The sequence below is a fragment of the Gadus morhua genome, chromosome 4, assembly GCF_902167405.1.
Source record: "Gadus morhua chromosome 4, gadMor3.0, whole genome shotgun sequence".
NCBI classification, from domain to species: domain Eukaryota; kingdom Metazoa; phylum Chordata; class Actinopteri; order Gadiformes; family Gadidae; genus Gadus; species Gadus morhua.
The window spans coordinates 18,807,700-18,819,629 of record NC_044051.1 but is presented as its reverse complement, the minus strand read 5'-3'; the positions used below and the strand labels follow the sequence as shown (position 1 = coordinate 18,819,629).

At 54.2% G+C, this 11,930-nt stretch overlaps 1 protein-coding gene across 1 annotated transcript; it reads right to left on the bottom strand.

Moving 5' to 3' along the window:
* Positions 1-492: 492 nt before the first annotated feature.
* On the bottom strand, positions 493-11,345 carry LOC115541831 (complement component C9). Its single transcript, XM_030353708.1, has 10 exons — positions 9,914-11,345; positions 5,883-6,033; positions 5,425-5,569; positions 4,994-5,132; positions 4,716-4,910; positions 4,079-4,319; positions 3,109-3,228; positions 2,806-2,981; positions 2,138-2,372; positions 493-851 (listed from the first exon to the last, which is right to left on the bottom strand). Exons 1-10 carry the CDS (start codon positions 11,327-11,329, stop codon positions 694-696), a joined length of 2,976 nt encoding a protein of 991 aa, XP_030209568.1. The 5' UTR covers positions 11,330-11,345; the 3' UTR covers positions 493-693.
* Positions 11,346-11,930: the final 585 nt, after the last annotated feature.

Here is an 11,930-nt window from a genome sequence, read left to right as displayed (position 1 = left end):
ATTGATTTCCTGAATCAGAGGTGATTGACATGTAAGATTGATTTCCTGAATCAGAGAAGAAACACTCTTGATAGGCAAGATATTAGCAAGCTATGTTGATTTGTAAAACAATTGGGCCAGTTCCCGTCAGAATATTGGGATTTTAGCCTAGGGGATTGAAACAAACAGGATATATTAGAACAGGATAGGATTTGCTTCAAGCACTTGCTTGAGGTTTGTGTTCAGTTCCCCGAAACATCTTCATTCTGTTCATTATTTTAACTGCATTAATATTTCAGAACTAACAAATTGAATTAATCCAAATCAATCAGTAAAATTGTAGTATAATTTCCTGATTGATATACCAAATAAATTATCCAATTTAACAGGTGAGATCATAATTACACATTGTCTCTGGTGTGGTTATCAGATGCGACAGATTTTAGTTTCACCATTAATGTAGCATAAAAAGGCCTTGTATTTCATCAATAAAAATAACAAACCACACAGTGTAAAAACAACAACTTTATTTTTGCGATACAAAAGCCATTTTTGTTGTTTCAGAAATCATGAAGAAGGCGCCTATATCATGGTGTGTGTGTGTGTGTGTGTGTGTGTGTGTGTGTGTGTGTGTGTGTGTTCATGTGTTTATGTGAGTGTTCATGTGTGTTTCTAAGTGTGCATGTGTTTGTGTGTGAGTGTGTGCTTGGCGCCTCAGCACTCCTCCCGGCCCTGGGCGGACCCGCTACAGCCGGCCCCGTGCAGGCCCTCGGTACAGGTGCGGGAGCGGAGGCGGTGGCGGTCGTGCAGGCATGCCGACCAGGAGCTCCAGCAGCCCCAGTTCCCCAGCTGGGCCACCCTGGGCCGCGGCACTGCAACAACAACATTTTACATTACAAACATTTGTAAAATGTATAAACTTTTTTATGGTTATATATAAAGGTATACACATTTATACGGAAGATGATTCGGGCCACATCTGAATATTTTTGGACCATTGAGTTTAAAGTGAGAATTCTGACTTCAAAGTGAGAATTCTGAGATTAAAGTCAGAACTCCAAAAGCAAAATCCAATGTGTCCCGTACATTTAAAATAGAACACATTTACGATTGTTGAAATATAAGATAGAAATATATCTTAAATGGCAGATGGACAAGGCACACTAGGCCATCTTTACATCTTAACCAACTGCTGCAGTGGTGTTTCCAACTGTGAACCGCCTTTCCAACTGTGAACCCTTGAGTTGACGCCGTTTGAGTGATTTTACCTTTCGACCTCCGAGCTTTAATACAACAGCAGCATTTGTATCAAATGCACAAGCAATAGGGCAGAGAGAGCCCTGGTTGAGCCCTCTCGCCTCCTATCCCAGCTGCTGACCTCGGAGGGGTGCTATAGAGCCCTGTCCCCCAAATCATCCCACCTCTAAGAGATTCTTAGTGCCTTGGGGACTCTGAACTCTCCCTGCAAACAAGGCCAAGAATCAAGATGTACTCTGTTTTGTTAATATTGTCTGTCGGTAAGTTTGTATTTAAAGGACACATCCCAAGATATCTGTAAACAAGTTCTTACCTTCTTACCCAGATTGTGAAAAGTTTAATTATAAATAATAAACCAGTGGACTACATCTGGTAAAACAGGCACACGCAAATGTGCTGAACGATATCGCAGCGCATCCCTTTTTTTAGAGTTCACTCATCTCTGTCCTATCTCGTTCATGATGAGCAGAACTTTGTACATATTGTACCCGAACCAAATCCCACCAACCTTGGTCCCAGTGTTCATTAAAGCTAGTTGAACCATATATATTTAAATCCAATGTAAACCAGACGGGGTGAGATTCAACTTGTTATGCTGCTCATGATGTAAATTATTCCAGTCTATGCTTTATTTTGATCACATGTTTGAAGCTAACATCAGTACCTCATTGGACCACTATATAGTGCTAACACCTGCTATGAATTGTTTATTTTCAATATACTGGTCAACGCAACACCATATACAGTTTTGAGTTTGAAGATAAGTAAAACACTTCAAACATGGCCTCTTTGTCATTTCCGCCCAGGTTTAACCACGTGTTCAACATTTACTACTCTTCAAGTCATACCTAGCCCGAAACAACAACACCACAAAGGATCAAATTATTTTCTCATCGCTCACAGTTAATGTGCGCTCCCTCGGGTTTGAAGTTCTGGCAGGCCAGGCCGTCGAACATGTGCGGGCAGAGACACAGGCAAAGGCCGTCGACGAGCGCCACCGTGCCCCCGTTCTGGCACGGCTGGCACTTGCACATGTTGTACTCGGCCACGTAGTCCGCGATGGCGCGCTTCAGGTGGGCCACCCGGGTGCTGGCGTCAGGCATGTCCAGCGGGATCACGGTGTAGATCGGCTCCGGCTGGAACACCACAGTGACGATCAGCGTGGTTTAATGGAAGAGTAGGAGTTGTTTTTCTCATGTTTATAACATTCTACACATGGCATAATATAAAATATAAACTCTCCCTCTCCCTCTCTCTCTGTCATTCCCCCACTCATGTATATATTCATTTATAAAGACTGAAATAGTCTGTAGTGATATAGTCCGGCCAATCCAGGGACTCTTGCTCACCTGGGTCCCTAGGCTGCATCATAGGCAAGTCTGTGTGTTAAACCGTGTCTGTATATAATCATATATTACTAACTGTAGATATATTATATTATTATACTTGAATACAATTATCTATATTCCTCTTCCATCTAAACTAATATGTGACTTCTCATGATGTTGCCTTGATACAACCTTGCGGGTCAGATTCTAGGTCTAGGTCATTACACAAGCTGTTCTCTACCTCACTGTGGATCAGGGCGGGGTTGTTTATGATCGACTGAGCCCACTGTCTGTACACGTCGGCGTCCATCGTCCCTTCCTTCTGGACGGTTGTCCTCATGGCGGCGGCGGCTGCTATGTCGCCTCCTTTCACAAATACGTGCGCCTTATCCACCATGGCCTCCTGCGTATTGTCCCCTGTGTGTGAGATGGGGCAAAATTATCAGGACTTATTTGTGTATGTGCTTCGGTCAACGTGGATGAATGTGTGAGCATGTGAGTTAGTGAGTGTTTTCCCAGGGAAATGGGATGAAAAAAAACCAACCTTCTTTTTTGGTCGTAACTGAATCACAATCCTTATTTTTGATATTGGCCGAGACTATGCCGGCCGCGTCTAGGTTTGCACCAACTGTCAGACATTTTTTCAGTGTCTCTTCATTCACGTCTGAAACAAGCAGAGAACATCAAAAGGTTTACCCTTGACATTAGGACATAAAAAGGTGCTGTTGGTAAGAGCTGTCATTTGTTGGATTTTTTGCCATAGCCATCGGCCAGCCCTGAGTGATGGTATCTATCTGGTTCAAATGCTCTGTGAATATCTGTCCTGGCTGACTAGTGCACGCCTCTTAGCCTGGAAACAAGACGAATCAGGAAACTCATGTTCTTTTTCCCTGGCTCCCCTCCCGTTCAAACAGATCTCCAGCAGACCCCGTCTTCGCATGGCGAATCATAGCCGTTGATCTAATATGGGCCGGGTTCGATACGATGATTCAGTTGTGGAACGGTCTGTTGACCCTGCTATCGCGACAGTATTAAACTAATTGGAAGGTACTTTTTCTCTGAAATAAGATGATCAACTTTGCCGAAGGCTTTGTTGATCCGAAAGATGTGTTTGCCATACTTCTGGTAACGGTTTAATTTACCCACTGGCCGTACAGCGCTACGTCACACGTTTCAATGCTCTGATGGTTTCTAGGTCTGTTCAATTGCTTCCAGAGGCATTTGCTCCTGCACCCACGGATATCGCCCCATGGAGAGCTGAAAATGAACTGAGAGGTTTAAGCCTTATACGAGAGAGAGAGAGAGAGAGAGAGAGAGAGAGAGAGAGAGAGAGAGAGAGAGAGAGAGAGAGAGAGAGAAAAGAGAAAGAGAAAGAGAAAGGGAGAGAGAGAGAGAGAGAGAGAGAGAGTTTCAAAATCTCTCTCTCTCTCTCTACTGCTGTTCTCTGCTCTCAGCTTTGACCTCGGTTCAACCATAACAACACACATATAAAAATAAAGGAAAGCCACACCTACACTTCTTGGTGATGACCTCATTGTTGAGCACGTACACCAGCTGGTACTCCCCTCCGAACTTGCCGTAGCGCGTGTAGTGCGTTCCGTATATCTCCATGAAGTCAAAGTAGGCTTTCTTCTCGTACTGGAGGGGCAGGAACCGAACTTCGTTGAGGAACTCGTCGGCCACGCGCAGGCTCCGCGGACGCATCCGAAAGCTGGCGAACTGCACCCTGCCCTTCACCCTGACGAACCTCTGGCTCTGGACGCACACAGCACACAAAACGGGCTCCTCAGGGGTCAACGAGGAGGTTGGGGGGTGGGAGAGAGAGATGGGGGAGAGGGAAGGAGGTGAAGACAGAGAGGGTAGGGGGGTAGGAGAGAGAAGGGGGTGAAGAGAGGGGGCTAAAGAGAGTGGGGGTAGGGTAGGTGGTTGGTAGAGAGGGAGAAGGGTAGGGGGTGGGAGGGAGAGAGTGGTGAGGAGAGAGAGGGGGAGGGTAGGGGGTGGGAGAGAGGGAGAGGGAAGGGGGAGGAAGAGAGAGAGGGGTGAAGACAGAGAGCGGGAGTGTAGGGGGATTGTTGGAGAGGGAGGGGGGCTGGGAGAGAGAGAAATAATAACATGGTAGAGACTATGTTCTGTTAGTTAAACCTTTCATACCTTCGTCGTGGTGGTCCCACGGACTTCTCTCACTATGTCCGATGTTTCATGTCCGACCTCGATGCCGCCGCCTACTGACCCGAACTTGAAGCTCAGTCCCCCGTCAATGTTGTGACTGTTTTCTTTCAGAACTTCGTTAACGAGGCTGTCGCTGTTCGAGTAGACTTCATTAGTAACTGTTTCCTCGACATTTGTCTGAAAGAAAGAAAAAAAAAATTCAATTGTTTATGTATTGTATCATTATTCTTCGTCTGACGATCAATAGCTTCTGATATCACCTCATAGTTGAGCACTGCAACGTTCCACGGAAGTCTAATCTGCGCCTGCTGTGTGGGGTCCCACATCTGAGTGCAGAACCCGTGGAAGTACTCGTTGTAGAAGGGGTTTTGTGCCGGGGAAGAGCCCAGGATGTTGATCCTAGTGCGTTAAGGAGAGACCGTTGCCTCACTACCATCACTTCACACACGTTACACTCACTTAACACACGTCTTCTGAAGATGTCCCTTTGGGAGTCGAAAAAAGACCCAGAGGGATAAAGGCTCCCGTCATGTATTTTAGAACATATCTGTCACACAAAACCATAGCTTCACCAAAACAGAGACAACGTCTGTTGTTTCAAATCCCATGCTTCTACTCTGTTTGTGTGTGTGTGTGCGCACGTGCGCGCGTGTGTGTGTTCGCGCGTGCGTGCGTGCGCGAGACCACCAACCCGTATCCCGCACTTCTGCCGTGGCGGTTGGTATCAAGCTCCCTGCTACGACACGGCTTCCGCGGCGGGCCCTCACAGTCCTCGTCCGATTGGTCCTCACAGTCGATATCGTAGTTGCATTCTAGATTCTTCTTTATACACGTGCCTGGGAGGGAGGGGGAGAGAGAGAGAGAGAGAGAGAGAGAGAGAGAGAGAGAGAGAGAGAGAGAGAGAGAGAGAGAGAGAGAGAGAGGAAAGATTAACTATCTACTATCCTGGTCATTGCCTTATACTTTATAGTACTTCAGCGTTCGATTTTGAAACTGTTTTGGCCATAATGGCAATGTCCATGCCAATAAAGGACAACTTGAATTGAAGAGAGAGCGAGAGCGAGAGCGAGAGCGAGAGCGAGAGCGAGAGAGAGAAGCCAAACAGAATGGCCTCCAAATCTGCCCAAGCGATGCAAACTAAACGGTTACCCGACTCGCACTGGAACTCCGAGATGCTGCAGTTTGGGGCTGGTGGATTGACACACGCCTCCTGCGCGGAGCAGGCCTCTTTCTCCCCTAGTGATCCGGCACAAGGCTGCCCTTCGAACTGTCCGAATGCTGTGATCCCTCGAGTTCGACTCTGAACACATGGGGAGCAGTGCAGACAGGTGGAACACAGACAGACAGGTGGATGACAGGCAGACCGACAGGTGGATGACAGACAGAGGATGACGAATAGGGGGATGACGAACAGGTATGTAAAAGACAGAAAAGTTGATGACAGACAAGACAGGAGGTGGATGACAGGCAGACGAGGCATGACAGGCAGTTAGATGACAGACCGACAAGGGGATGACAGGCAGACAGATATATGAATGACAGACAAGTGGATGGCAGACAGAAAGACAGACAGTGGAATGACAGACAGACAAGTGGATGACAGAAAGAAAGACAGACAGGTGTATGACATAGACAGTTGGATGACAGACAGACAGGAGGATAACAGACAGACAGACAGACAGACAGACAGGTGGATGACAGACAGAAAGACAAATGGAGGACAGACAGGTGGATGTAAGACAGAAAGACACCAAATCAGTGTCAGGCTACTTCTAGCCTTGTAAGTGGTTTAAAAAAACAATTAATTTTTTACCATGAGACATGTCCCTATCGTTCCAAGCTTATAGCGTTTTGGTAGAATCGGTTAAAAACAGCCAATTTAAGAATGGATATTGTGGTAACTCGGTTTGGTAGAAGGGCTCAAAGCAAGGACCAGGCAGGGTGTGAGGGTCCAAAGCCTCAAACGGCGGTTTATTACACTCGGTTTCTTATATCCACACAAGCGTACGCTGTACATCGAAGTCGGGGGGGGTTGCTCGAGTCGTCGTCCACGTGTCCGCCTTGCGGCTCTCGGTCTTCTGCGTTGTCCTCTCTTCCACTCGACTCTCCTCTTTCTGTCGGCTGGTGGCCTCCTTTTAACACCTGGGTGCCTCCCGCCCAGGTGTTCCTCGTTTCCCCGATTGCGGCTCTCGGGAGGTCGGGGTTTGTCGCCGGCTGTTGGCCACCGGCGGTATATCCCGGCCTCGACTCTCCCGAACAGGGGGCGTGGCGCCGGGGGAATGCCACACACTCCCCCCCTTTGCCCATGCCCCTCCGTGCGCGGGGCCCAGCCCCCGCACGCATCTCGGCGGGACAGAGCGTCGGCGTTGGTGTGTTCCCGCCCCGGCCTATGCTCAACGGTAAAGGAGAAGGGCTGGAGGGACAGGAACCACCTCGTTATCCGAGCGTTCGTGTCCTTGGCGGTGGCCATCCACTTCAGTGGGGCGTGGTCCGTCACCAGGACAAACTGGTGTCCTAGGAGATAGTACGTTAGTTTTGTGACGGCCCACTTAATGGCCAGCGCCTCTTTTTCTACCGTGCTGTAGTTCCGCTCGTGGGGGAGGAGCTTCCAGCTGAGATAGGTCACCGGATGCTCCTCTCCGTTCCGGACCTGGGATAGGACCCCACCTAGTCCCACCTCGGACGCATCTGTTTGGAGGGAGGTTAAAATCCAGGGTGACCAGTAGCGGCTCCTTACATAAGGCCCCCTGTAGGTCCTCGAAGGCCCTCGTCGCTGCCTCAGTCCAGTGGACCCTATCCGAGAGGGCCTTCCGGGTGAGATCGTTCAGGGGGCAGGCTAGGGTGGCATACCCCGGGATAAAACGCTGGTAATACCCCACCAGCCCCAGGAACGATCTCACCTGCTTCTTGGTCTGGGGTTGGGGCCACTCCCGGATAGCCGCCACCTTGTCCTCCTGGGGTCGCACGTTCCCCCTCCCCACCCGGTACCCCAAATAGGCCGTCTCCTCCCGCCCCAACCGGCACTTTGCAGGGTTGGCGGTCAGCCCGGCCGCCCGTAGGCCGTTGAGCACGGCCCGCGCGTGCTTGACGTGTTCGTCCCAACTGGCGCTGTGGATGATTATATCATCGATATATGCTGCGGCGTAACTGCTGTGCGGCCTTAGGACCTGGTCCATCATCCGCTGGAACGTAGCGGGGGCCCCGTGGACACCAAAGGGCAGGACAGTGTACTGAAACAGGCCCCCCGGCGTCGCGAAGGCCGTCTTCTCCCGGGACGACGGTGCCAGGGGGACCTGCCAGTACCCCTTGGTTAGGTCCAGCGTGGACAGGTACCGGGCCGGTCCCAGCCGCTCGATCAGCTCGTCTACTCTAGGCATGGGGTAGGAGTCAAAGTCAGACACTTCATTTAGCCGGCGGAAGTCATTACAGAACCGGTGGGTCCCGTCCGGCTTGGGCACCAGCACAATAGGGCTAGCCCAGGCGCTACGGGATTCCTCAATTACCCCCAGTTTCAGCATCCGCTCCACCTCGGCTCGGATGGCGTTGCGCCGGGACTCGGGTACCCGGTAGGGCGGGATCCGAACCGTCACCCCCGGAGCGGTCCGGATCTCATGGGAGATCACCGAGGTCCGCCCTGGCACGTCCGAAAACACGTCCCGGCTCTGCAGCACCAGCTCCCCGAGCTCTTGTCTCTGTGCGGGGCTGAGGTCGGTCCCCATCGGGACCTCAGGGATCGCGGGCCGAGCCATCAAGGCCATGGGGGCCCGTAGGGGAGGGTCGTCCCCACCCCGCCACTGTTTTAATAGATTCACATGATAAACCTGGGTGGGCTTGCGTCTCCCGGGTTGCCTCACCTTGTAGTTGACGGGCCCCACGGCCTCTACCACCTCGTACGGGCCCTGCCATTTCGCGAGAAACTTGCACTCGCTGGTTGGAACCAGCACTAAGACCCGGTCTCCCGGTCGGAAGTTCCGCACGCGCGCCCCCCTGTTATACACGCGCGCTTGGGCCTGTTGAGCACGGGCGAGGTGGTCTCGGACTATGGGCCAGACCTTGGCCATTCGGTCCCTGACGAGCTCCACAGGTTCGATGGTGGTCCTGTGTGGAGAGGGATGACTCTCCCACGCCTCCTTCGCCAGGTCCAGTATTCCACGGGGCCTCCTCCCATAAAGGAGTTCGAAGGGCGAGAACCCCGTGGAAGCCTGGGGCACCTCACGAATGGCGAAGAGGACGTGGGGAAGTAACTGGTCCCAGTTCTTCCCGTCCACCTCGATGCTCTTCTTGAGCATCCGTTTGATGGTCTGGTTGAACCGCTCGACTAGCCCGTCCATCTGCGGGTGATATACCGAGGTCCGGAGCTGGGAGACCTGTAACAGTTTTAGTAGCTCCTTGACCACGCGGGACATGAAACACGAGCCTTGATCGGTGAGGATCTCCTTTGGGAGCCCCACCCGGCTAAAGAGTAGCACTAGCTCTGGGGCTACCGCCTTGCTAGTCGCCGCACGCAGTGGGAGGGCCTCGGGGTATCGGGTCGCATAATCTAATATGACGAGGAGATATCGATGACCCCGGCTCGTCCTGGGGAGGGGTCCTACAATGTCCAGCGCTATTCTCTCGAAGGGGGTCTCAATAATGGGCATCGGTATGAGCGGACTCCGCTCCACTGCCCGCGGGGCTACGCGCTGGCAGTCGGGACACTCCTGGCAGTAACGCGCTACGTCTCTACGTACCCCGGGCTAATAGAACCGCGCCACCACCCGCTCTCGCGTTTTGTCCATGCCCAGATGTGCGCCGAGCAAATGTGTGTGGGCCATGAACAACACCTTAGACACGTAGGGTCGCGGTACCACCAGTTGTTGTACTACCTCCCCCTCGCGTACGTCGACCCTGTACAGCAACCCCCGCTGAGTGCAGAAGTGGGGGTGGGTCAGGTGGCTCACTGAGTCCCTCACCTGACCATCGTGGGCGACCACATGTCCCCACGGGTGCCGCAGGGCATCGTCCCGATGCTGGGCCGTAGCGAACTGTCCCGGTCGGGCCGAGTTCTCCCCCCCGGCCTGGGCGAAGTCCGATAGCTCAGTTAGGGGGGAGCTCTCGGGCTCCTCGGGGGTGTTCCCCCTCTCGGAGGCGGTAACGGTGTCGGAGCTGGGCCCTGCTCCATCTCCCGGTACCGGGCGTACCTGGTCCCCGGTAGATCGGGGCGGGCTTCCCGGTGCCGACGGACCCTCTCCTCCGGAACCCGGCGTGTCGTCCGTCTCGGTCCTCGCGGCGGTCGGTCGGCGGGTCGCTCCCAGTGCTGGTCCGTGGTCGGCGGCGGTCGTCGGGGCGGGTCCGGACTCCGACCCGGACTCTCGCGTCGGCGGGCGCCTTGCCCCTCGCTTGGCCGGGCGTCCGCTTCGGCCGGCCGGACGGTGCAGCTCCCGTCCCCCTCGGTTCCCCCTCATGGGGCTCCAAAAGCGGGTGAAGATGGGGCAGTCCCGGCCGATCAGGAACGGCACCGGAAGGGTCGGTACTATCCCGGCCCGGGCGACGAAGACCCCCTGTGGTGTGCGTACTACCACGTGGCAGGTTTCGTACGTCTGGGTGTCGCCGTGTATGCAGGAGACCTGTATCGGGGTTCCCGGTCTGCCCCCGGCTAGGTCGGCCCTCACCAGGGTCACGGCACTCCCCGTGTCCAGCAGGGCATGGGTGTCCTGGTGCATCACCTTGATGGGGACGGTGGGGGAGTCCTTGTCGCCCTGTGTCCAGCAGGTCGCCAGCATACAGGTGGGGCGGTCTCTCGGGGCAGTGCACGCGGAGGGCATGGGGACGTCCTGTCGGTCGGGACAGTCCCGGACCAGGTATCCCCGTTGTCCGCAGTGGTACCAGCGCCGGGTCTCGGGTTCCCCTCGTTCTCGGGGCGGGGTGGACGGCCGGGTCCTCGACGGTGGTGTTGGAGTCTCTCTCCGGGTAGCCCGGGGGTTGGGTCTCGGGCCCGCCGCCAGCCGCTGGGCCACCTGCCAGTTCTCCAGCTGGCGCACGAGGTCGTCCACGGTCTCAGGGTGCTGGTGGGCCAGCACCCTCCGGGCGTCGGGGGGCAGCTGTCGCACGGTGTTGTCCACCACGACCCGATCCACGGGGCTGGGTCCCGCTCCGTCTACCAGCCACCTCCGGGCTAGCCGACATTTGTGGGCCACCTGGGTCCGTACGGGTCCTCGGACGTCGAACGTCCACTCGTGGAAATTGAGGGCCTTCGCAGCAAGGCTATGTCCATAGTAGGCCAAGACGGCCGCCTTGAGTGCGGTATACAGGCCCGCGTCCCCGGGGTTGAAGTCCTGACTCGCCTGCTGGGCGGGTCCGGTTAAAAACGGGGCCACTATATAGGCCCACTGGGCCTCTGGCCACCTCTCCCGGGTTGCCACCTGCTCAAATGTTTCTAGGAAGGCCTCGACATCGTCGTCGGGTCCTAGCTTTGTGAGCCGACTCGTCGGGGCGGTGGTCGGCGGGTCGCGGATGGCCTGCTGGGTCAGGTGGAGCACCGCCTCCGTCAGCAGGGCCAGGCTGGGGTCCGATTCTCTCGGGCCGGCTGGTCCTGCGGCTGTCCCGGGGTTCTGCATCTACGTCCGCGGGTATTCACCTCCGCGAACGGAGGAACCGCACCGGGAAAAAAAAAGAAGAAAAAATCCAAAAACGAAGAGCCACTGCCAAAACGCGGGGAGGGGTCCTTACCGGGAGCCGTACGTGGACCGAGTTGCCCGCATCCTCCACCATATGTGGTAACTCGGTTTGGTAGAAGGGCTCAAAGCAAGGACCAGGCAGGGTGTGAGGGTCCAAAGCCTCAAACGGCGGTTTATTACACTCGGTTTCTTATATCCACACAAGCGTACGCTGTACATCGAAGTCGGGGGGGGTTGCTCGAGTCGTCGTCCACGTGTCCGCCGTGCGGCTCACTCTACGCTCTCGGTCTTCTGCGTTGTCCTCTCTTCCACTCGACTCTCCTCTTTCTGTCGGCTGGTGGCCTCCTTTTAACACCTGGGTGCCTCCCGCCCAGGTGTTCCTCGTTTCCCCGATTGCGGCTCTCGGGAGGTCGGGGTTTGTCGCCGGCTGTTGGCCACCGGCGGTATATCCCGGCCTCGACTCTCCCGAACAGGGGGCGTGGCACCGGGGGAATGCCACAATATATGTGCGTTTTTTTGCTCCCAAACGAACATTCCAACT